The following is a 23,341-nucleotide window of genomic DNA, read 5'->3' on the forward strand; positions in this document are numbered from 1 at the left end:
CGGGGGTGGGGAGGGAGAGAAGGGGGGCCCGCCTGGCGGAGCGCTCCCCGCGCGCCCCCCGCGCGCCCCCCCGCGTCCCCGGCGCCTGGCGGCCGCAGTGGGCGGGCGCGCCGCGTCGCCGGGGAGGTTCGGCCCGGTTCGCGTCCAGGTTCGCGCCAGAGGAGCCCAAGTCTGGGCTCTAGGGGAGAACGCCTGCAAGACCGAGGTCCCCGGCACCCCGACCCTCCGACTGGGGAACATGCCGGCCACACTCCTACCCTTTGGGCGGTTGGGGGCTGCTGCGCCTTGTCCCTCAACTTCCAAGGGGAAGAGGACGCCTGCCCTGGGTCCCCTCGCAACCCGTCCTTGGCCTTCAGCGCCCTCCTTCCCCCGCCTCCCTTCCACCTCCCTCCACCCACACCCAGGACCCGTCAACCCCTGCTGAAGTGCTTGGAGGTGGGTGGTGAGACCGAGCCTCTCCCTGGGGCATCCACCTCTGGACTAGAGCTTGCCCCACTTCTGGGCGCTGCAGCCCCCATCAACCCTGGTCCTGATGCCCCTGGCCACTCCCACCACAACTTGAGCAGAGTTGGGGACCCCTATGGGGCCAGCTCTCCTGTGTGTCCTGCTCCCCTCAGGACAGTCTGCAGTCACAAGCCCCGCTGTGCTGAGCAGCAGCTGGGGACCCAGGGAGGACGTGGGGCCATTCCCCAGCCCTAACCTGTACTCCCACACTGGGACCCCCCTTCCTTGGGCACCTGCCCTCCACCCAGACGTTCCGTTCCCGGCAGATAGCCCACTCGTTCCTGCCCACCCCACCCAACCCGGGCCTGGGACCTGCCCCCGATGCTCAGGAACGCCCCGCTCAGATGAAGCCACTGGAGAGGGTCAACTCACTAGTTCTTTCTGCTACCCCCCTACCCCCAACCAGCCAGGCCACACCTTCACCCCTTTAGCCCTGAACCCGTCCACAGCAAAGCCCACCCAACGCCCCACCAAGAGGACCCTAAAGTTGCCAGGCTCTGATAGGGATGCCAACTTTTTATCAGAAAAGGAAGTTAAAAGGCAAGTATCGTGTCACAGAAGGACATTTTAATACCAAAGATGTGGGAAGTCCACCATCACAGACTAAAACGGAGTCTTTAAATAGAGTGCAGGAAGCTTGGGGGTGAAGACTGTCCTTCCTGTCCCTGGATCAGCCCACTGCCCTCCCACCCCCATCCCGGCCACCACACCAGGCCCACACACGATCCCCAAAAGCAGGCGGCTTCACATACTGGCCGCCGACCACAGCGCCCTCTTGGACCACTGGTTCCTGTCCGTCCAGGCCTCCTGTCCACGGGGCTCTAGTAGGTGGTGGGTCTGCCTCTTTTGATCTTCCTGCCCCTTCCTCCCTTCTCACTGCCTGTCCCCAGCCTGGTGGGGGGACAGAGGCTCAGCCCAGCCGGAGCTGACCTGATCCTGAGAGGGAACCCAGGGTCTTATGGGGGAGACGATGGAGTTGGCAGGACTCCACCCCCAGCCCTCACCCTCAGGCCCCTGTCTGGGCAGGGGGGTCAGGCTGTGAGGAGGAGGCCCCCCCCACAGCTGCAGGCACTCCAGGGGAGGGACCTCCTCCCACCTGTACCCTTCAGCTTTGGATTCCACCCTGGGCAGTGTTGCCCACTCTGCCAGGCGTCCCTCCCCCGACATCCCGCTGCACCAGTGTTCCTGAGGACAAGCCGCTGTGAGGGGCTGCTGCGTGGACACAAGCAGTCCTCGAGGGAGCATGCAAGGATTCGGGGGAATCAGGTTGTGCCTTCCTGGGTCGATGGAGGCAAAAGTCCCTGAGGGCTTTGCGGAGGCCCCTTTGCAGCCGCTCCCCTGCAGCCCTCCATCACCCGCAGTCACCCTCAGAAAGCCAAGGGAAGGGACCGTGCAATTGCCGGGGCACACCCCTCACGGCCAGACAGCAGGGCAGACTTTCCAAAGTGGCACTGGGGCCACAAAGTCCTTCCTCACTTGAGGGCCTCCAGCTCGCCTCTCCCTCTGCTGCCTCGATTCTGTCCTCTGACTGCGGTCGCACACCAGGCCGAGCTCAGCTGTCTGCAGGCTGCGGACGCGCCGGGCTGTCCTAGGCAGTGGTCAGGGCCGGACAAGACGACGCTGGCAGCTCTGAGGCCAGCGCCTCTGTCATCTGGCAGCTCCACCGAACTCCGCTTGGGAGGAGTGGCTGCGTCACTGCTCCATCCCAGGACACGGACTGTGGGGAATCAGGAGAGAAGGGAAAGCCCCCCGCTCGGCCTGCCTCCCGCACCACATCGCTCAGCCAGGACTCAGCTCAGGTTGCCTCCAAGGCCGACGCGGGCATCTACGAGGCCTTGTGCCTCAGGTGAGGCATCTGGGGTTGGGTTCGGTGGGACTTACCCAAAGGCCTGCAGCTCTGGGTCCGCGCCTCCCCCCCTGCCCTGCCCCCCACCAGCTGCCACTGCGCGCTGAGCTGTGATGGTGCCGATGACAGCACGTGACTGCTTGGCCCAGTGCTCCAAGGTGTCATATGGGGGCGTGGATCCCTTCTGAGGGGCTTTCACTCCTTGCCGAGGAGCTTGGTGCCCCAAGGCCGCGGGCCTGGTCAGGCTAGAGTCCAAGCCCCTCACTGCCTGTGGGGCTGCATGAACACGGGGGTGACTCGAGGGCCTGCCAGCCGACGAGCAGCAGCGCAGGGCAGAGTGAACGGAGAAGGTGCCCAGTGGGGTGTCCCTGGAGTGGAACAAAGACAACGACCTGGACCCGCCTGGCAGCCACGCGGGTCCTGGCGGCATCCCAGCGAACCACAGGGCACAGCTCTTCTCCGGGCAAAGCGGCTTCTCCCCTCCCAAGTGATGACCGCAGGCGAGGTTCCCCCCTCAGCCCCCAGGCAAGACAGGCGGGGGGCGGGCTGTGTGAGGAGAGGGGTCTGCCTGTCAGCCGCCTCCTTCCGTCCTGAGCTGGGCAGCCTGGTGGGTCTAAAGGACGCATCAGATGCAACGCTTGGGCCTGCAGGGCTTGGGCAGATGGGCTCCTGGAGGGGTGTGTGGCCTTGGCCCAGATCAGATCAGCAGGGCTCACAGCCTGCCCCCCACCCCTGCCTAAGACCCTGGAGAAGACAGGTGGGGCCCAGGGGGAGGGGAGGCTCTGCAGCACGTGATCCGCCAACAGTCAGGGGCCAGGCTGTAGTTCCAAATGCCACCTTGTCTGCTGGGATGATGGTGGTGCCAGGTGGGGGACCAGGGGCAACCGGAAGCTTGGGTGGGGGATCTCATGCTTGACTGGGGGGAGGGAATCTCGGCCAGACCCAGGCCCCGAGGGGCAGCCAGGCCCCGGGCCATGGGCCCCATCCTAGGGAGGGCACAGGACGACCTGCAGGTCCTTGGGCAGGGAGCCGACGACTGTCTCGATGTACAGCCGCGCCCGCTTCAGCGTCGCCTCCTTCACGGGGAGCTGGTGGCCCTGTGCCCGAACCTGCAGGGGCAGCGGTGGTCAGGGGCAGGCGACCTTCACATCTGGCTGGCCGAGGTGGGGCAGGGCTGGGAGGCATCTCACCAGCCTCTCCCGAAGTTTCAGGACCAGATCCACGACCTCCACCTCGGACTTGTCCTGCATCCAGATCTCGAGGTTCTGCGGGGACAAGATGGGACCTTCCATCGCCGAGGCTCTCGCCCAGCTCTGGGCCTGTGTCCGCGCCCCCTGCACTCTCCTCCGGCCCCTGTGTGGGGCTCGCACCCCTCTGTGCTCTCCCGCAGCCGATCGCCCCCCTCACCGCCTCACAGATGGCCTCGAGGTGCAGGGCCTCCAGCTTCTGGGCCATCTCTTTGTGCCGCTGTCGGTACCAGCCATCAAAATGGGGGGACTTGAAAAACCGCCTGTGGGGGGCAAGGGGCAGCAGGTGTGGGCTGACGCTGTGTGTTGAGGGATGGGCACGGCCACCAGCAGCAGGGGCCCCAGGACCCTACCTACTGTCCACCCACCTGTAGAGGCCCAGCCAGTCGCCCTTGAGGAGGCAGGTGAGCTGGGGCCCCGAGCGCTCCAGGCTACGCAGGAAGTCGTCCTGGCGGAAGGGGTGGATCTGGGGAGGGGTCTGAGACAGGGGCTGGGTGAGCCTGGGTGCTGGGGGCAGGCACGGCCTCGCAGGTCCCGCACCTTGGCTGGTCAGGACCTTCCCCAGGGCACTTGGCAGACGGGCCCCTTGTGTGTCCCCCAGCCCCCACCCTGCAGGGACAGATCCCAGGGTGACCCTTCCCAGAGAAGAGGGCCTCGAACCCCTCCCCCATCCGTGTGGCCCGCATTTCTCTTCCCTGTGAGGGCCACCTGCGGGTGTGGGGATGGGCTGGCCCCAGGGGCTCCTGCACACCCACGAGACACCCCCCCCAAAGGATCGGCATAGGGCCCATCCTCCCAGCCCCTCCCTGGACCACACCTTCCAGGGCGTGATGCTCTTCTGCAGGGGCATGAGGCTGGCCATGTAGTGCTCCTGGGGGGGAAGGGGAGTGAGTCTGAGTCTGGGCCACAGCCTGCTGCCTGCCCCTCCAGCCCGGCGCCCTCCTCCCCGCCGGCCAGGCCCCACCAGAGGGATGATGAAGCTCTGCGTGAGCTCCAGGAGGTGCTGCCTCAGCACTGCAGTCTGCACGTCCGACGGCCGCTTCCTCTGCAGGCCCTGGGGGGCGGGGCGAGGGCTGAGCCACAGCAGGCCGGCTGCGCCCCCTTCACACACCGAGCCCAGCTTCCCCGCCCCCGGAGCACCCCCCAGCGGTACCTTAAGCAGTCGTCTGAGCAGGGCCTTGTCTCGGTGGAGGTAGGTCGTGTACGCGGTGTAGAGGCCTGGGGAGGAGGGCAGAATGGCAGTGCGCTCCCCGGGGGCGGGGCACCCCCTTCAGCTGTGCCAGCACATCTGCCCGCCCCACCCCGCCCCAAGGCGTGCCTCTGGGTCCCGGGAGGAGAGGAGGGGCACAGACCTGGCTTGGTGTCCAGGATCTTCAGCCTTGAGGGCTTTTTCAGTTTGATCTGCTTGGGAAGGTCCCCTACGAGACACGCCCCATGGCCGGGCCTCAGGGTCTTGCTTCTGCCTCCGCAGGCTCAGACCCGGAGAGGCCCCGCGTTCCCAGGACCCTTGGGTGGAGGCCGGGGACCTCACCTGGCATCTTGGGCTCCCCGATGCGGAGAACGTGGGGCCAGTGCTGGAGCGTTTTGATAAAGAAAGGGTTTGTGACTCCCAGGACCACGCTTGGTCTAGAGAGAGAGAGAGAGAGAGAGGGAGGGAGGGAGGAGAGGCAGACGCAGGCGGAGGGCGCAGGGCGCAGGGCGGGCAGGGCGGCACTTACGGGGCCTGCGTGCGCGTCGTGAACTCCTTGAACTCGCTATCGTGGACGGTGAAGTAGGGGCGGTAGTCGCAGCAGAACTTGAGGGGCTGCAGGCAGCTGTGGGGAGGGACCCGCAGGGACAGTCAGTTCCCGGGGTGGTCCGGGGCCCCCGGCCCCTCGCGTTGCCGCCCGACCCACCTGGTCAAGGCCAGCACCATCTCCGAGGAAACTGCGGGCGAGGGCGCCAAGACCAGCAGGGGCTCCCCAAGAAGCATGAGCTCCCACAGCAGCTGCACGTGGGCCAGCACGGGCCGGAAGCACCTGGGCCGGCGGGGGCGTTGGGGAGGCTGGTGGGAGGCTCCCCAGCCCTTGCCCACCTGCCCCGACCCAGGCCCAGGCAGGCCCTGTCTGGGTGAAGGCTGGGCCTCACTCCAGAGGAAGGCGGCCGTGAGGCCTTGTGAAGATGCCTGGCCTCGCGCCCCCGCCATGCCTGAAACCAACAGCCCTGGCTCCCGCTGGGCCCAGCACAGGGCCAGAGGGTCTCCAAAGGTGGGGTCCTCTGCTGGCCCCCCAGAGAGGGCCCCTCTGGCAGCATCTCTCACCACAGCTGCTCCCTTCCCTGCTCCTGCCTGCCAGGACCTGACTTCCTGCCCACGGTGCCCACTTCCTCTGGGGGCAGACATCGGGGCACCGGGCTCCTCTTCTGCAGACTCTCCCTCTCAGAACGGGCGGGGGGTTAACTCCTGATGTCCCCCAGCGCCCCCACCCCGATGGGCTGAGCCCCGTGGGATCACTCATCACCTACCGGGGCAGCAGGTGGTGGCCTGCCTGGCTCACCTGAACAGGTCCAGCTCATGGACACTGGTGAGGACGACCGGGGCTGGCAGCAGGTTCTGAGAGGAAGGGGGGTGGGGTCAGGCCGGGAGGAGGATGACGCCTCACAAGCCCCGAGCAGCACAGGTCATCCCGGGAGAGTCCCGGGGGCCGCAGTCCCTACCCACGTGCCTCCCGGCGCCCCACAGCCCTGCACGGAGACGCAGGCCCTGTGTCTGGGGTCTGGCCACCCCCCAGTAGGTGAGGTGGGGAGGCCCAGGCAGGTGGGAGGGTTGAGGGTTGAGGCAGGTATGGGGCCGTCAGCCTGGGAGCAGGGCGCCCACCTTGTGGCTGCACTGCTTTGGAGGACCGGATTCAGGCTTGTCTGCGCTGGATGGGATGTGCACCTATGGGTGAAGGAAGCAGCTGCCAGTGGGGCCGGGTGGCGTGTCGACACGCACTGGGGCCGTCCCACCCCAGCCAGGCAGCCCTCACCTGGAGGACGACTCCCATGACAGGCAGGTTCAAGGTCTGCCCCGGCACAGGGGCCGGCCACTGGTCAATCTCATTGCAGACTGTGAACACAGGTGGCCAGCGTCAGAAGCCTGTCCTGGAGGAAGCTGCCCGCCGGAGCCACCAGGAGCTACAGCTGGGATGATGACGAGGCAGCTCTGGCAGCGCCTGCCGGCCACTCACCCGCTTCCAGGCAGGGTGCCAGCTTGTCGAAGTACTCGGGAGCAACCAGGCTCAGCAGCGCCTGGAACAGCCGGACGAAGGGCAGGCGGGACACCAGCACCAGAGACTGCAGGGCCCAGGGCTGGTGAGATGTCGCCCCAGCCCCTTGGGACCCTGCAGGGACCCCTGAGGCCCAGCTCATCCAGGGTCGCCCAGGGCAGGGTGTCCCACCGACTTCCCAGGAATGGCCTGACCTGGGACTCCAGGCTATTAGAAAACCCCAGGCCTTCAGAGGGAAATGCACGTGGGCCAGGATCGTGGGATGGTCTCCCCGGGGCTCAAGCAGCCTTTGCTTTTGGTGTCTGAATTCAAGACTGAAGTCGTCCTAATCTTGAAAGTGTGACGAGGGCCCCCCTCCTCCCTCAGCGAGGAGCAGGGAGGCCTGGGCTAGAGCCGGGGCTGGGCGAGGGAGGGGCAGCGGAGCCTGTTCTCCAGAGGCCGCCCTCGCCCCCAAGTGGCACGGTGGCCCCCGCCCAGGGCCAAGTGGCTAGGGCTGCCGAGGGGTGGGTGCTCCTGGAGGCTCAGGACCCCCACCCCCCAGACCATCAGCCTCTCCCGATGGCTGCTGGCCCCCAACTCTCAGTGGGGCTACCCCAGAGCAACCAGCTGCTCACCTTCTGGAAGTAGCCCCTCTTCACAGAGCTGTCCTTCACCTGCCTGAAGTACACGTAGCCAAAGTAGTGTGCGGGCTCCCTCTGGAAGGAGGGGTATCGGCCAGGCCACGCCCACTGCTCACCTCCCACCCGCCCCCTCGGACCCCCACGCAGGCTGCTGCGTGCTCTCCCCAGACCGGGATCTGCCTGGGAGTCACGGCCCCGGAAGGCAGGCAACTGCCCTCCAGGGACATCTCTGCAGACACAGTGGTGAGCGGTTCAGGGGCCCAAGAGCACCGGCCTCTGCACACCGAGCCACGCCCTGGTGCACACGTGGAGCACAGGAAAAGCCCCAAGGACCCTGGCAAGTCCTCAGAAGCGCTGGCCCACCCCCAGTCGAGGCTGGGGTGCCGGGCCTGGCCTGCAGCAGTTGGAGACCCTGCTGGCTGGGGCTGGCCAGGCGCCTTGAAGGGCCGCTCACACCCGCCTGACCCTGGCCTGCAGGGGCAGGGGAGGAGCGCTGGAGAGGCAGCCCGGCTCACCTGCAGAGACACGGGGGCCCCACTGTCACAGTGCCTGTCATCCGTGTGCCAGGGGCGCCTCTGCCCTCCACACTGACGAATGCGGAAGCAGAACTGAGTATCCCCGAGGCAGCCTGGGGAAGAGGTGGTCCCCTCACGCTGTGTCCGGGTTGGGCTGGAGCCTCTCCTGCCAGCATGTGGGGCGGGGGGCCAGGGAGGGGGCGAAGCCCCTGCCGGGCTGCAAATGCCTCAGAAAAGCCCAGCCCTCCAGTTCTGTGTCTCCCGACAGAGGTCCCCGTGTCTAGATTCCTGCACCTAAGGGTTTAAACTCAGCACACAGAGAAGCACAGCCACAGCCCCGCAGCGCGTGCACTGTGGGCAAGCACAGGCCGGGGCTTGTGTGGCCCGGCGTAGCCTGCCCGGGGAGGAAAACCAGGCCGACCCGGACACCTGAGCCCTGGAGAAGCCGAGGCCAGGACCCAGCTCCTGGTGACCCCTCTGCTGGGGTGAAGGAGACCAGACCCCACTGCCCAGAGACACCTCTTTCCGCGGGAACCGGGGAAACCGGCTGCCGCGGCGTGGGGCTCTGGCTGTCTCCCTGGAGCGGGAAGGGGGACCGGTGCTTACAGGCTGTGCAGGCCTGGCCGCAGGGGCTCTTGGGCAGCCTCATCTCCCTCCTTCTTCTTCTCCCCACAGCCCCAGAGAGACACCCAGACCGGGGCGGGGCGGGGTGGCCTACCTGAGTGGGAGTCGGGAAAGGACAGGTAGCAGATGCTGCTTTTCTGAAACACAGGAAAGCCAGTGAGGGCCTGCTCCCTGGGTGAGGTCTGCTCCGGAGAGGGCTGGGACCCACCTCCTTGTCCGTGAGCTGGAAGTCGCTGGGGTACACCAGCTGCGGGGGACACAGAGTACTCAGTGACATGGGCTTGGCAGGCTTGGTGCTGGGCTGCAGGTGTGTCCCCCCCACCCCAGCACTGTCAGACCCTCTGGCTCTCCCCCACCTCTGGCTCCCTGCTGACCCCTCCTCCTCTCTTCAGGGCTCCAGCGCCCTGCCCTGCCTCCCCAGGCCCCTCTCGGCCCGAGGCCACTCCTGGCCCCCATCCTTCCCTTTTCTCGGCCAGCGCACAACTGGGTGAGCTCCTGGACTCCCTTCTCACACCCCTCGCCCTCAAGGCCACTCGCCCAGACTGGGCCTCCCTGCCCCACGTCCCGACAGTCTGTCCCCAAAGCCTCCTCTCTCGCCTAGAGCGGATGCAGGGCCCTGCCTCCTGGCCCCCACCTCCTGTACCCTCTCAGCGCTCCGAACCCAACCCCACCCAGCCAGAGGGTCTTAGGCTCTGCGGCTCCTCTGGGCCTGCTCTCCCAGACGGCCTGGCTAGCCTCCCCATCCCGTCTTAACGCAGATGTTGCCTGACACTGGCACCCCTGCCTCTGAGCATCTTCACTCCAACCCCTGCTAGTCAGGGGTCCGGGAGCTTCTGGCCTGCTCCCCGCTTGGAATGTGACCCCTGGAGCACCCAGGCCCCTGGAGTGTATGGTGAGCGTGACCAGCTGGACAGGCTCTACCTGGGAGACAGGCCACACTCTAGGGGAGCCAGTAGCCCTGTACGCAGGCAAATGGCCAGAATGGATTTCTTTGCAGGAAAGGAAAAAGGCAGGGAACCTCCAGAGTCCTCACTCCCTGCAGGCCCCCAAGTGTCTCCTGGGGACCTGGTGCGCCTTGGGCATCACTGCTGCCCTGGCCCGTGCTCAGCTGCAGCAGGACGGCTCTCCCAGGAAGCGGCTATGCCGGGAGCCAGGAGCTGAGGGCCTGCATGCGTGGCCCCCTCCTTACTCTGTCGGCCAAACTCCCACGCGGAGGAGGACTTGGGTTCTGGCTGACATGAGGCTTCCTCTGCGGTGTGCCCTGAGCCCCCAGGTGGTAAGGTACTGTGCCCTGGGACTTGCACTGTTGTGATAATGTAGCTTCTGTCTTTGTTTGCTCTGGGCCTGCTGCTCTGGGCCTATTCCGTCTCCTCCGCTGCCACCAAGTGTCCTAAGGACAGGGACCGTGTCCCAGGTACTTCCCAGCCCCTGGCAGGGAGTAGACCCTCACCAGATACTGTACAGTCACACCTCGTTTATCACATTTGCTTTACTGTGCTTCAAGGATGTTGCATTGTTTACAAAATAAAGGTTTGTAGCAACCCTACAGGTGCCACTTTTCCAGCAACACTTGCTCACTTTGCATCTCTGCATCATATTCTCGTAATTTTCACAACATCTCAAACTTTTTCATTTTTATATTTGTTACAAGGTATCTACGTTGTTTTTTAAGATATAATGGTGTTTCTTGCATACTTAATAGACTCCAGTCTAGCGTAACCATAACTTTTTTTTTTTTTTTTAAAGTTTTATTTATTTATTTTATATTTATTTTTGGCAGTGTTGGGTCTTCGTTTCTGTGCGAGGGCTTTCTCCAGCTGCAGTGAGCGGGGGCCACTCTTCATCGCGGTGCACGGGCCTCTCACTGTCGTGGCCTCTCCCATTGCGGAGCACAGGCTCCAGACGTGCAGGCTCAGTAGTTGTGGCTCATGGGCCCAGCCCCTCTGCGGCATGTGGGATCTTCCCGGACCGGGGCACGAACCCATGTCCCCTGCATTGGCAGGCGGATTCTTAACCACTGCGCCACCAGGGAAGCCCGTAACCATAACTTTTATATGCGCTGGGAAACCAGCAAATCTGTGTGACTTGCTTTTCTGCAGTGCTCTGGAACCGAACCTGCAACATCTCCAAGGTGTGCCTGTATTTGTGGAGTGCGTGAAAACATGTCTCCAAAGAATAATGGAACAGGTGGGGCATGTGGAAATCTCAAGACGTCAGCTAAGGAGGCACCAAGAAGGAAGGGCCAAGAGGACGGAGGGGAGCCAGCCAAACAGTATTTGTCTGTGGGGTGGACCCACAGGGGTACCTCGAGATGGCTCCAAGAGAGGAGGGGCCGCAGGACCACTCGGGCCCCTGCGCGTCCTTGCTGGGAAGGGCAGAGGAAAGGCGGGTGCCTGGCAGCTGGCAGGGCCACGATGGGCCCTCGGAGCTGAGGTCAGGGGTCTGAATCTGGTCTGGAGCTGAGGTCAGGGGTCTGAATCTGGTCTGGAGCTGAGGTCAGGGGTCTGAATCTGGTCTGCAGTCACAGGAGTTTTGTAGCATCTGAGCAGGCTCCACAGCCATGCCCAGGGCTCCAAGTTCACTGTTCACAAGCTGGGAGCAGAGATGGAGGGACGGCCCTGCCTGACTGAGGAGAGGAATGGAGCGGACCCTCAGAGAGGGGCAGAGGGCGAGGGTCTGCCGCACGATGAACCCTGTCCCCTGGAACCGCAGGGGTCTTGTCCTTTCCACGGGAGCCAGTCTGCAGGGGCTGCAGCTCCTGTAACCAAGTCGCCCCTGAGGAAGACAGATGCAGCGAGCCTCGCCTTGCTGGAGAAGGTACGTCTAGGAAAGTGCTTCCTGAAGGGTGGTGTGGGTGCCCTAGGTTCCCAGAGGCCGAAGCTGCCTTTTTCACTCTCTTCTCACTGTGTGCAGTGTGGCTTCCAGAGGCTGTGACACAGGCCGTCAAGGGGAACTGACTGAAGCTGACGTGAAGATACAGCGGCCTTCTATTTGGCCTTTAAAAAGGGACGTAAAAGTGTCAAATAATGCCATTCTCCTCACTGAATTTGTTTCTGAAAATGGTTGTTTTTGTGGAAATATATATATTTTTAAAGTAAGTAAATAAATATTTATTTATTTTCGGCTGCGTTGGGTCTTTGTTGCTGTGCGTGGGCTCTCTAGTTGCGGCAAGTGGGGGCTACTCTTCGTTGCAGTGCACAGGCTTCTCATTGCGGTGGCTTCTCTCGTTTACACATGGTATCCGTTGTTTTTTAAAATGGATTAATAAGCATTTTTAATTTTTCTGTTTTAACTTCTAGTGTAGGAAACCTCGATAGATACGACGCACATAAAAAGCCCCTTGGGGCCCTCAGTACTTTTGAAGACTAAAAGGGTCCTGAGACTGGGCAGTGCAGAAGCTGCAGCTGGGAGGATGTGGACACCTGGGGGAGGAGGGACCCTCTGGGCCCCGGGCCGCAGTTCACTGCATGGGCTTCTCGGGTCAGCGGGGATACCAAGAGGAGAGTTTCCAAGGGCTGAGGCAGCAGAGCCAGGCCCTTTGCTCAGCTGATGTGCACAGCCTTGCCCACTCTCCCCTCATGTCTGATCCCTGCCTCGCCTGCAGGCTCCAGTGCACCCACGTGGGTGGGACCCCCTCAACATACCTATGCGCTCTAGGGGGTCCTTACCCCTTACTCTCTGTGTCTCTTGCACAGAACGTGAACTCCTGGTGGGCAGGGCCCTGTCATCGCATGCAGCTCTGTGTCCATGTGTCCAGCACCAGTACCGTGGGGCCTGGCTGGTGGCAGTTGCCCAATACTTGATTTATTGAATGAGTGAATGGTTGGCTCCTTGCCTTTGCTTTCGCTGGCTTTTTTGGGGGAGGGGTTACCTGAAACAGCCCCCTCTCCCCTGCCCGGCTGCCTCCTTCTCATCCTCCAAGATATGGCCAAACCCCCATTCCTTCCTCTGAGCTGTATCTGTCCACGGAGTCTCCGTGATCCATGAGCTCCTGGAAGGCAGTCCCTGGGTCTTCCATCATGTCCCAGTGCCAAGTACAGTGCCAGCCAGAGCCTCTGTGGTGCTCGGCCAGGCCAAGCCCGGAATAAGCGAGCGCAGGGCAGATGCTCCATGAGTGATTGTGGACGCAGCTGAAATGACCGCTGACCTTCCTCATGATTTCCAGGGGAGAGGAAGAAAGATAAGACGCAAACCTGATGAGCGTCGTGTGGTTGCACTGCCCGACTCCTGCACAGACTTGATGATTAGTAGGGGCCGTGGGTCCCCCCAACACTCCCTCCCTGAGCTATACAGCCTCAGGAAAGCTCAGAAGCCCAAGCACATGGAGCCTTTAACTAACAAGTTCTTGCCTGAATGGTTAAGTCCTAGAAAATTATACATGAGAATGCCTTAAGGAAACAGTAGACTCTCTTGTGATTTTATTGGGAACAATTTGGGCACCAGCAGGAATGTGGGCTCTGTGACGTTAGGCAAATCACCTCACCTCTCTGTGCTCAGGTCCCTGCGTCAAGTTAATTTGGTGCACCACGTGGGGACAGGTGTGGTGGAATGCGGTCTCCACAGCGAGCTGGGCAGTGTCCGCCCTTGCTGTTTGTTAGGACTTGGGCTTCCCACAGCCTCATGGAGTTCAGCAAGGCCTTGGAAAACACCCTCTCCCCCTGACGCTGGCTTTCCAACGATGGCTGCTCAGCCTCATCTCAACCAACTGCAGTCACGGATGCGCCACCTCCTGGGTTCTCAGAAAGTTTCTTCTGACAGCGTGCTGAAGCGTACCTCACAGCCTCCCCTGCCCTGGTCAGCTCCATGGTCTATGTCATGGCCTTCAGGGCCTGGAGAAGACCGTCCCCCCAGGCCTGCATTACTCCAGAAGGCCTTCCTCCCTGAGTCTGTCATGTTTTCATCTACACCCACGCGGGTGGGGGTAGGGAAGAGCCTTGCAGGTAGTGGGGACACCCCAGGCTGGGGGGGCTGGGGGCAGAGTCTGTGAACAGAAAGATGGCTCTTGGGTCTGGTTGTGACCCGCAAAGGGTCTGGATCAGACTCTAAGTGAACAAGGAGGTTTCCAAAGATTTAAGCAAGAGAGCCACAAATATTGGACTTGGGGGTACAGTAGCAGTGGTAATGAATCTGACAGCCCTGCTGTAGGTGGAGCTGTCAGCCTTGTTCCCGGATGGGATGTGGGGTGGAGGGAGGGGAGGAGTCAAGGGTGACCCCTGGGATTTTGGCTGGAGTAAATGAGGGGAGAAGGTATCATAGTGTGGGAAAGGCGGGGGAGAGGAAGGCAGAGGAGACAGCTTTTTACTGGGCGAAAAATCAAGAGTACCACTTTGGGTATCCGAAGTGCAGGGCTCTTCGCTCCTCCACCCCAAAGGGAGGTCTTGGCAACTTAACTTTTTTTCTTCTGCTTGGGAGCGCACCTTTCAGGAAGTGACAGGTGCAGGGTTTCTGAGGAGGAAGAGGCCACCTGGGGGGGTCTGTCTGCCCGAGGGTACCTCACCTGCGGAGGGATTCCCGCCGCCCCTCGGCGATGCCTGAGCCACACTAGCCGGCGGCGACAGAGCAGGACCCGCCCTCCCCGGCCTCCCCCCGGCCCGCTGCCCCCCTCACCTCCAGCGCCTGGCCCAGCTCCAGGTCGAAGGTGACCACACACACGCACTCCAGCCAGGCCGAGAAGCGTGCCCAGGGTGCCCCCGGAGCCCGCGCTCCGCAGGACGGCGCGCCGAGGCAGCCGCGAGCCCGGTGGGGCCCGGCGCCCGACACCTGGTCCATGGCCCCTGCTACTGAGAACGGCCGCGCGTTGCCGGGGGAACGGCCCGAGGCGTTGCCGGGGGAACGGACTGGAGGCGGTGGCCTGGGCGCGCCCGGACGGCTCCGCGGAGCAGTCGAGCGGCCGTCTCAGACCAGAATGGCCCGGACTCGGCCTCGCACGCCCCTGGCGGCCGGAGGACCGCCGTGCGGTGGAGCGGCGCGGAACCCACCAAAGAGAAGGGACCGCGCGGGCCAGAGCGGCCCCAAGCCTGGAGGAGGGACTTCCAGCGGGGCGTGTGAGCCCGGGGGAAGACGGGTTAAGGCGGGGTCGCGGTTCCCGGGGACACCGTGAGGACAGGCGAAGTAGAGACTGGCGGGTCCCTTACCCGGCCAGCTTTCCTAACCGGATTTCGTCGTTACGAGCTCCCATTCTACCAACTATCACACACAGATTCCAGCGATTCTGGGAGTCCCTCGAGTTTTCTCCTTTGGGTCGCCTCCGGGTATGGGGTCCTGCAGAGAGCTGTCACGTCCGGGGTTCGTGTCTGACCACTGGGGCATCTTTGTTTCCAATGACTGGTCGTCAGTGCGTGCAGACCCGCCCGCGCCAGTCCCCTCCTCGCCTCTTGCGTCCAGCGCTCTTCCAGATATTTCCGGGCCCCCTCTTGGGCTGCCTTGCACACTGTCCCAGACCTGTCTGTCGAAACCAGACACAGCGTATAACACACATAATTCGAGCCACCTGTGCCGTTTTATTTTCTGCTGCGGCGGCGAAGTGTGGCTGGGGGGGCGGGCAAGCCCCCCTCCCTCTTTGACGTCGCATCTGCCTCCAGCATTCCTCTTGGCAGAGTCAGGCCCCCCCCCTTCCCCCCCGAAATGGGGCCGCAGACCCCCCCCCCCCCCCCGCAGCATCACACAGCCGATCATGGAAGGGCGACTTTGGCGCTGAGACAATAACTTAACTGACACGCTATATATATTTTACTTTTTTTTTTTTTAAACTAAAGCTCCCTACTCCAAAGTTAGGCTAGGCTAGGCTAGGTTGGAGTAACAACCCTCAAGTCTTAAGCAGGTTTTTCACTGTGCATGGACTGGTGGGAGAGTCAGGTGGCTCTCCTTGACTTACCTCTGGAACACATGGCCTCCTAGGTCATTGGCAGTGGAAAAGGGTTTAATGGAGGCCTGCTAGCTATTAATTGCGTTGGCCGACAACTGATATCTACAGCACTTCTGCCTACAGTCCATGGGCCAAAATGAGTCAGAGAAGGCAATGCGATAAGGGAATAAGATAGAGAAACTGGTAGTTGCCACACTGCTGGCTTTGAAGATGGAGGAAGGGACCATGAACCAAGGAATGCAGGCAGCCTCCAGAAGCTAGAACAGGCAAGGAAACGATTCTCCCCTAGAGCCTCCAGAAGGAATGCAGTTCTGCTGACACCTTGATTTAAGCCCCGTAAGACTCATTTCAGATTTCTGACTTCCAGAACTGTAAGATAATAAGTGTGCATTGTTTTAAGCCATTAAGTTTGCGGTAATTGTGCTAATACATACAATATGCAGCCTATTCTGTCTGGTTTCTTGCACTTAGCATAATATATATATATATTTTTTTGCGGTACGCGGGCCTCTCACTGCTGCGGCCCCTCCCGTTGCGGAGCACAGGCTTCAGACGCGCAGGCTCAGTGGCCATGGCTCAGGGGCCCAGCCGCTCCGCGGCACGTGGGATCTTCCCGGACCGGGGCACGAACCCGTGTCCCCTGCATCGGCAGGCGGACTCTCAACCACTGCGCCACCAGGGAAGCCCATTAGCATAATATTTTTGAAGTTTATCCATGTTGTTGTATATAGCAGTAGTTTGTTCCTTTATATGAATAGTAGTTCATTGTCTGGATACGTGACATTTTCTTTAACCTTTCACAGTGGAATTATTTAAAGAAACCTCAGTTGAAGCTGGAGCCAGGACAGGTCGTTAGGGTGTTCTGTCATGCCCACCGTGCATCCGCAATTACCAGAAACAGGAAGACAGGTGCCTCTACTCTCTCTCCAACAGGAGGAAGAAACCCCTCCGGCCCAAGGACATCCCAGCCAATCAGAGACTGTCACAGCCCAAACAATAGGAAGCCTCCAGGCTCCTCCAGCGGCCTCTAGTTAACACAGTACCTCCCAACTGACCCCTTTTCCCTATAAAAGCAAACTCCCTTTTCCTGTTTTTTGGATTTACTTGTAGTCTGCCATAGTTTCCACATCATGAATTACAGTTCCTCTGCTATTCCTGAATAAACTTGCTTTTGCTGGTGAAACAACTGGCTATTATGTTATTAGAGTCAACACACCAATTGATGTTTGGAACGTTTCCAGTTTTTGCCTGTAATAATGCTGCTATGTACATTCCTGTACAAGTCTTTTTGTGGACACCTGTTTTAACTTCTCTTGGGTAAATACCTAGGAGTGAAAGTATTGGGCTGTATGTTCAGTTTATGTTTAACTCTATAAGAAACTGTCAAACTATTTTCCAAAGTGGCTTTACAATTTGACGTTACCACCAGCAATGTATGAAGGTTCCAGTTTTTCCACATCCTTACCAGCATTTGAGGTTGTCAGCCTTTTTAATTGTAGCCATCCAAGGGGTTGTGTAGTGACATGTGGGTTAATTTAGAATTTCCCTAATGATGACTGATGTTGAGCATCTTTTTTATTTTAATATTAATTATTCGGCTGCACCAGGTCTTAGTTGCAGTACGCAGGATCTTTGTTGTGGCATGTGGGCTCTTAGTTGTGGCATGCGGGCTCTTAGTTGCGGCATGCAAACTCTTAGTTGCGGCATGGCTGTGGGATCTAGTTCGCTGACCAGGGATCGAACCCAGGCCCCCGGCATTGGGAACGCAGAGTGTTAACCACTGGACCACCAGGGAAGTCCCTTGAGCATCTTTTCGTGTGCCCGTAAGTCATTTGTATTACCTTCTTTGGTGAAATGTTTATTTAAATCGTTTGCCTCTTTTTAAATTGGGTCATTTGTCTTATGAGTTGTAAGATTTTTTAAAAATATATATTCTAGAATCAAGTCCTTTATCAGACATACGATTTAAAATTTTTTCCTGGTTTGTGGCTTGTCTTCTATTTTTCTTAATGGCATCTTTTGAAGAGCAAAGGTTTTTTATTTTAATGAAGTCTAAGTTATGAATATTTTTCTTTTTGGTAGTATGTTTATGGCCTCATATCTATAGAGTCTTTTCCTAACCCAAATAATTTCTCCTATGTTTCTTCTAGAAGTATTTCACCTCTCAGATTTAGGGCTGTGATCCATTTTGAACTAATTTTGGTGTATGGTGTGAAGTAACGGTTTAACTTTTTTTTTTTTTGGAATGTGGATAACCAATTTTTCCAATATAATTTTTTAAAAAGAGATTGCTTGGGGGACTTCCCTGGTGGTGCAGTGGTTCAGATTCCATGCTCCCAATGCAGGGGGGCCTGGTTCGATCCCCAGTCAGGGAACTAGATCCCACATGCATGCCACAACTAAGAGTTCACGTGCCACAACTAAGGAGCCCGCCTGCCACAACTAAGACCCACTGCAACCAAATAAACAAATAAATAAATAATTTTTAAAAAATCATTGTAATTCAAAGACTATCTCTTTTTAAAAAAAAAAAGATATTGCTTGGGAGTTCCCTGGTGGCCTAGTGGTTAGGATTCCGGGCTTTCACTGCCACAGCCCGGGTTCAGTCCCTGGTCAGGGAAATGAGAATCCACAAGCCGTGCAGTGTGGTCAAAAAAAAAAAAAGATATTGCTTCCCTATTGAATTGACTTAGCACCTTTATAAAAAAAATCAATTGATCATATTTTTGCTACTCTGTTCTATTGATATATATGCCTATCCTTATGCCAATTCTACTCTGTCTTGATTATTCTAGATTTATAGTACATTTTGAATTCAAGAAGTGTGAGTCCTCTAATTTTCAAAACTGTTTTGGCTACCTCAATCCTTTGCATTTCTGTGTAAATTTTAGTGTTAGCTTGTCAGTTTCTATTAAAAAAAAACGACCATCTGCTGAAAAATTCACTGATAATGCACTGAATCTATTGATCAGGTTTGGGGAGAATTGCCATCTTGGCAATACTGAGTCTTTCTTTTTATTTTAAGGAACTTTTTAAAACTAAATTTATTTATTTATTTATTTTTGGATGAGTTGAGTCTTTGTTGCTGCGTGTGGGCTTTTCTCTAATTGCAGCGAGCGGGGGCTACTCTTCGTTGCGGTGCGCGGGCTTCTCATTGCAGTGGCTTCTCTTGTTGCGGAGCACGGGCTCTCGGCGTGCAGGTTTCAGTAGCTGTGGCTCGCGGGCTCTAGAGCACAGGCTCAGTAGTTATGGCGCACGGGCTTAGTTGCTCCGCGGCACGTGGGTTCTTCTCGGACCAGGGCTCAAGCCCGTGTCCCCTGCATTGGCAGGCGGATTCTTAACCACTGTACCACCAGGGAAGCCCAATATTGAGTCTTTTAATCCATGAACATAGCATGTCTCTCCATTTATTTAGGTCTTGTCTGATTTTTCTCAGCAGTGCTTTGTAGTTTTTATTGCAGGGGAGTTGCAAGATCACCCCCAGATTTGATGATTTGTGGGAGGGCTCATAGGACTCAGCATAGAGTCATTTTCATGGCCATGATTTATTACAGGAAAAGGATACAAGGTAAAATCAGCAAAGTGAAAAGGCTCATGCGGCTAAGTTTGGGGGAGACCAGGTGCCAGCTTCCACGGTCATCACGTAGTTACACAGGACAAACTTAATTGTCCCAGGGAGTTGTGACAATGGGTGTGAAATGTTGCCAACCAGGTAAGTTCATCAGAAACTCAGCACCCACGGTTTTATTGGGAACTTATGTTTATTTCCTAAGGCTGCTGTAACAAACTGATACAAACCTGGAGACTTCAAACAACAGAAATTTGTTCTCTCACAGTTCAGGAGGCCAGAAGCCTGAAATCAAGGTGTCTGCCTGGTTGGTTCCTCACGGAGGCTCCGAGGGACAATCTATTTCAGGCCTCTATGCTGCCTTCTGGTTGCTGCCAGCAGTCCTTGTAGGCTTATCACTCCAATTTCTGTCTCTATCTTTACATCGCTTTCTTCCCTGTGTCTTCTCTCCTTTTCTGAGAAGGATACTTGTCATTGGATTTAAGACCCACCCTGATCCAGGATGATCTATCTTGAGATCTTAACTTAATGACATCTGCAAAGACCCTTTTTCCAAAGGTCGCATTCACAGGTTTGGGGTAGATGTATATCTTTCGGGTGGGGCCACTGTTCAATCCATTGCAGGGCTGGCCAGATAGGCAGTCTCTGCCTGGTGCCTAACAAAATTCCAGGCACCCGGAAAGAAAGCAGATTTCAACATAAGTCATATTGTCTGGCTCAAAGAGCCACTCTGATCATTTCCAGGGATGGTGGGAACCTCCCCGAAATCCAGGTTCTCAGATGCCCGTCAAGGGCTAACTGTGTAAGCAGGGGTTTTATTTGTTTGTTTGGTTGGTTTTTTGGTAAGTTGTTAGCCTGCTGCATTGACTCTTTTCTGTATGCACTTCTTTTGTTATATTTATTCCTAAGTATTTTATTCATTTTGATGCAGTTGTAAATGGAATCTTTTTCTCTTCCTTTCCTTTTTTTTTTTTTTTTTTTTTTTTTGGCCACACCGTGTGGCATGTGGGATCTTAGTTCCCAGACCAGGGATTGAACCCAGGCCCTCGGCAGTGAAAGTGCGGTGTCCTAACCACTGGACCGCCAGGGAATTCCCTGGAATTTTTTTCTTAATTCCATTTTCAGATTGTTTGTTTCTAATTGTAGAAATACAACTGTTGTTTGTATATTGATATTGTATCCTGTGACCTTGTTAAACTAGTTTATTATTTCTAGATTTTTTTGATAGATCCCTTAGGATTTTCTAAATAGATGATCATGTTATCTGTGAATAAAGACAATTTTGCTTCTTCCTTTTAATCTGTATGCCTTTAATTTTTTTCTTGCCTCATTGCACTGACGAGAACCTTTAGTGCAATGTAGAATCATTTCAAATATTTCTTCTGTTTCTTTCTTCTTGTTCTGATATTACCATTATGTGTATGTTACACCTTTTGTAGAACACAAGTCCTTGGATGTTCTGTTTTGGGTTTTTTTTGCGGTACTCGGGCCTCTCACCGCTGTGGCCTCTCCCATTGCGGAGCACAGGCTCCGGACGCTCAGGCTCAGCGGCCACGGCTCACGGGGCCCAGCCGCTCTGCGCCACGTGGGATGCTCCCGGACCGGGGCACGAACCCGCGTCCCCTGCATCGGCAGGCGGACCCTCAACCACTGCGCCACCAGGGAAGCCCGGACGTTCTGTTTTTTTCTGTATTTGTTCTCTTTGTTTTGTTTTTGAAGATTCTATTGAGATATCCTCCAGTTCAGAGATTCTTTCCTCAGTGTTATCCAGTCTGCTAATAAGCCCATCAAAAGCATTCTTCATATCTGTTATGGCGTTTTTTATGTCTAGCATTTCTTTTCGGTTCTTTCTTAGCATTTCCGTCTCTCCGCTTGCATTGCCCATCTGTCATCTACTTTATCCATGAGAGCCCTTAGCATATTAATCATAGTTGCTTAAACTCCCGGTCTGATAATTCCAACATCTCTGCCATTTCTGGTTCTGAACCTTGCTCTATCTCTTCAAATTGTGTTTTTTGCCTTTTAACTGTGTAATTTTTTCCTGATAGCCAGACATGATGTACTGGGTGAAAGGAACTGCTATAGATAGGCCTTAATAATGTGGAGGTGAGGTGTGGGAGAGGAGACGCCTTCTACGGTCCTGTGATCGGGCCTCAGTTCTTTTACTGAGCCTGTGCCTCTGGACTGTGAACTTCACAAGTGTTTCTCAGTCCTTTATCTCCCCTTGGTTGGGACGGGCTGCCCAGAGAGGCTGGAGCTGGGCATTTCCCTTCCCCTGGTCAGTTAGGCTCTGATAACACCCCAGCAGGTCAGGCTCTGGTTAACGAGTTTCCCTTGAGCGCAGCCTTGTTAAGGAGAGCAGAGTGCTCTGTCGCGGTAGGAGATGGTTCCTTCCCTCCCCCTGCAGAAAGTTTGAGGGGGCTTTGCTGATATTTACTTGGGAACCTGCTCAGGCTCCAGGGGTAAATCTCACAGTATTGTGTGGGCTCCCTCATGACTGGGTGCCCCGGAATTTTGAACTCTTAACAGTTGCTGACTTTGAACCTCCCGAAATTCATCAATTACAGTTCATCGCCCCCCTTCCCCCGCACACACAGGTTCTCAGGCCGGTTTCTCTCATGAACCTTTGCTCTGGTAAGCTGTGATGACTTGTATTCACCTGCCTGTCTCTCCTACCTTGGGAGCAGTGGTTTGCTCTGTGTCCTCCCTTCTCTCATAGATCCAAGAAGAGTTGCTGATTTTTCAGTCTGTTTAGCCCTTTACTTCTTAGGATGGATTGGTGACTTCCAAGCTCCTTGCGTGCAGAATCCTACAGTGTAGAACTGAGGTGGTGAATGCAGACATCCTTGCCTCATTTCCAATCTTTAAAAAGCATTACATCTTTCACCATTAAGTCTGATGTCAGCTACAGACTTTTCCTGGACGCCTTTTATGAAGTTGAGGGATTTCCCATCTGGTCCAAATTTGTTGAGTGTATTTATCTTGAACAGGTATTAAATTCAGTCAAATGCCTTTTCTGCAGCTATTGTAACAATCCTGTGGTTTTATCCTCTATCCTATTAATATAGTGTATTACATGATTTGCGTTCTGGATGCTAAACCAACTTTGCATTCTTGGGATAGAGCCCACTGGTCTTAGTAAATAAGCCTTTTACATGTTGCTGAATTTGGTTCTTCGTTCCTGTTGACTTGAGTGAACATCTTACGTCATTTTCTTTCAGCTTGAAGAACTTTCTTTAGTATTTCTGGTAAGGCAAATCTCCTAGCAATACATTTTCTGTTTTGTTTATCTGGCCATGTGTTTATTTCGCCTTCATTTTTTCTCCCAGCTTCATTTTTGAAGGATAGTATTGCTGAGTATAGAATTTATTCATTGACAGGTTTGCTTTTTCCTTTAACACTTTGAGTATGGCATTTACTGCCTACAGCCTCCATCATCTCTTGGGAGAAGTCAGCTATTCATTGTATCATTCTTTCCCTTTATGTGATGGGTCACTTTTCTCTTGTGGCTTTCATGGTTTTCTTTGTCTTTGGCATGCAGGAATTTGGTTATGGTGTATATAGGTGTGGACTTCTCTGTGTGTGTGTTTTTTAAATTTATTTTTGGCTGTGTTGGGTCTTCGCTGCTGTGCACAGGCTTTCTCTAGTTGCGGTGAGCGGGGGCTACTCTTCGTTGTGGTGCGCGGGCTTCTCATGGCGGAGCACAGGCTCTAGGCGCACGGGCTTCAGTAGTTGCGGCACACGGGCTCAGTAGTTGTGGCTTACGGGCTCTAGAGCACAGGCTCAGTAGTTGTGGCGCATGGGCTTAGTTGCTCCGCTGCATGTGGGATCTTCCCGGACCAGGGACCAAACCCATGTCCCCTGCATTGGCAGGCGGATTCTCAACCAGTGCGCCACCAGGGAAGCCCACTTCTCTGTGTTGATCCTACTTGGTTTATGGAGCAGTAGTCTTCTGATGTCCCAGTCTGTGTCCCGCTGCACCGTTGGGGCTCTTGAAGAGAAGAACAGGACAGAACCAGAGTTCCTCCTGTTCTGACTGTGCTCCAGGGGCACACTCATTTTATATCAGAGTTTTACATTTTCTAATTGACTGGTGAATAATTTTGCATTTGGTGTTTGTAGTGATAGAATTTATTTTATTTGGTCGTTCTGTGCCTGAAATACTGAATTCAGCCTGCTTTGTTCTAACTGTTCTGTGCACACTATAGGCAGTTTAGAAGAGAACACTGTTAAAGAGCTGTACCTATCAACTACTTCTTGTGACCAATTACAGAGAAAAGGATTGTAGTAGCTTTGCACATTTTCTC

The 23,341-nt window shown here is 56.5% G+C and overlaps 2 protein-coding genes and 1 long non-coding RNA gene across 14 annotated transcripts; 2 read left to right on the forward strand and 1 right to left on the reverse strand.

The window, feature by feature from the left end:
- Positions 1-1,051: 1,051 nt before the first annotated feature.
- Positions 1,052-21,896, reverse strand: DENND6B (DENN domain containing 6B). Of its 9 annotated transcripts, XM_027108120.1 has the most exons (20): positions 14,209-14,481; positions 8,810-8,848; positions 8,696-8,738; positions 7,978-8,090; positions 7,457-7,537; positions 6,804-6,909; positions 6,603-6,682; positions 6,452-6,514; positions 6,132-6,187; positions 5,493-5,615; positions 5,316-5,411; positions 5,129-5,223; positions 4,950-5,015; positions 4,751-4,815; positions 4,562-4,651; positions 4,415-4,468; positions 3,966-4,075; positions 3,758-3,860; positions 3,541-3,615; positions 1,052-3,459 (listed from the first exon to the last, which is right to left on the reverse strand). In XM_027108120.1, exons 1-20 carry the CDS (start codon positions 14,368-14,370, stop codon positions 3,337-3,339), a joined length of 1,743 nt encoding a protein of 580 aa, XP_026963921.1. In that variant the 5' UTR covers positions 14,371-14,481; the 3' UTR covers positions 1,052-3,336. The 9 variants fall into 9 exon arrangements, with proteins under 9 accessions (XP_026963921.1, XP_026963923.1, XP_026963916.1 ...); XM_027108122.1 differs by lacking the exon at positions 14,209-14,481 and adding an exon at positions 21,711-21,896 and having other exon boundaries at positions 4,415-4,651; positions 7,457-7,499; XM_027108115.1 differs by having other exon boundaries at positions 4,415-4,651; positions 14,209-14,483.
- LOC113621199 (uncharacterized) lies at positions 4,645-6,779 on the forward strand. The gene is made up of 4 exons (XR_003433110.1): positions 4,645-4,789; positions 5,069-5,195; positions 5,931-6,158; positions 6,682-6,779. It is a non-coding gene; the product is annotated as an uncharacterized LOC113621199 (long non-coding RNA).
- On the forward strand, positions 6,814-11,726 carry LOC113621198 (uncharacterized). Of its 4 annotated transcripts, none has more exons than XR_003433107.1 (5): positions 6,814-6,927; positions 7,610-9,882; positions 10,701-11,034; positions 11,066-11,418; positions 11,515-11,726. XR_003433107.1 is itself a non-coding variant. In XM_027108124.1 (4 exons), exons 1-4 carry the CDS (start codon positions 9,491-9,493, stop codon positions 11,533-11,535), a joined length of 606 nt encoding a protein of 201 aa, XP_026963925.1. In that variant the 5' UTR covers positions 8,814-9,490; the 3' UTR covers positions 11,536-11,726. The 4 variants fall into 4 exon arrangements, 1 of the variants encoding a protein (XP_026963925.1); XR_003433109.1 differs by having other exon boundaries at positions 7,610-9,493; positions 9,599-9,882; positions 10,701-11,418; XR_003433108.1 differs by having other exon boundaries at positions 7,610-8,908; positions 8,994-9,882; positions 10,701-11,418.
- Positions 21,897-23,341: the final 1,445 nt, after the last annotated feature.

This window comes from Aethalodelphis obliquidens, unplaced genomic scaffold (assembly GCF_003676395.1).
Source record: "Aethalodelphis obliquidens isolate GAN/ISIS:26980383/991018 unplaced genomic scaffold, ASM367639v1 scaffold8, whole genome shotgun sequence".
In the NCBI taxonomy this organism is placed as follows: Eukaryota; Metazoa; Chordata; class Mammalia; order Artiodactyla; family Delphinidae; genus Aethalodelphis; species Aethalodelphis obliquidens.

Excerpts from the sequence above, each read along its gene's own strand:
- LOC113621198 (XM_027108124.1), top strand. The coding sequence starts at position 9,491 with ATGGTGAGCGTGACCAGCTGGACAGGCTCTACCTGGGAGACAGGCCAC. Across the intron at positions 9,883-10,700 it reads CTGAGCCCCCAGGTGGTAAG|TGCTCTGGAACCGAACCTGC; the intron begins GTACTGTGCCCT and ends GCTTTTCTGCAG. Across the intron at positions 11,419-11,514 it reads GCCTCGCCTTGCTGGAGAAG|TGTGGCTTCCAGAGGCTGTG; the intron begins GTACGTCTAGGA and ends CACTGTGTGCAG.
- DENND6B (XM_027108114.1), bottom strand. The coding sequence starts at position 14,370 with ATGGACCAGGTGTCGGGCGCCGGGCCCCACCGGGCTCGCGGCTGCCTC. Across the intron at positions 3,861-3,965 it reads GACTGGCTGGGCCTCTACAG|GCGGTTTTTCAAGTCCCCCC; the intron begins GTGGGTGGACAG and ends TGCCCCCCACAG. Across the intron at positions 3,616-3,757 it reads TCGAGGCCATCTGTGAGGCG|AACCTCGAGATCTGGATGCA; the intron begins GTGAGGGGGGCG and ends TTGTCCCCGCAG.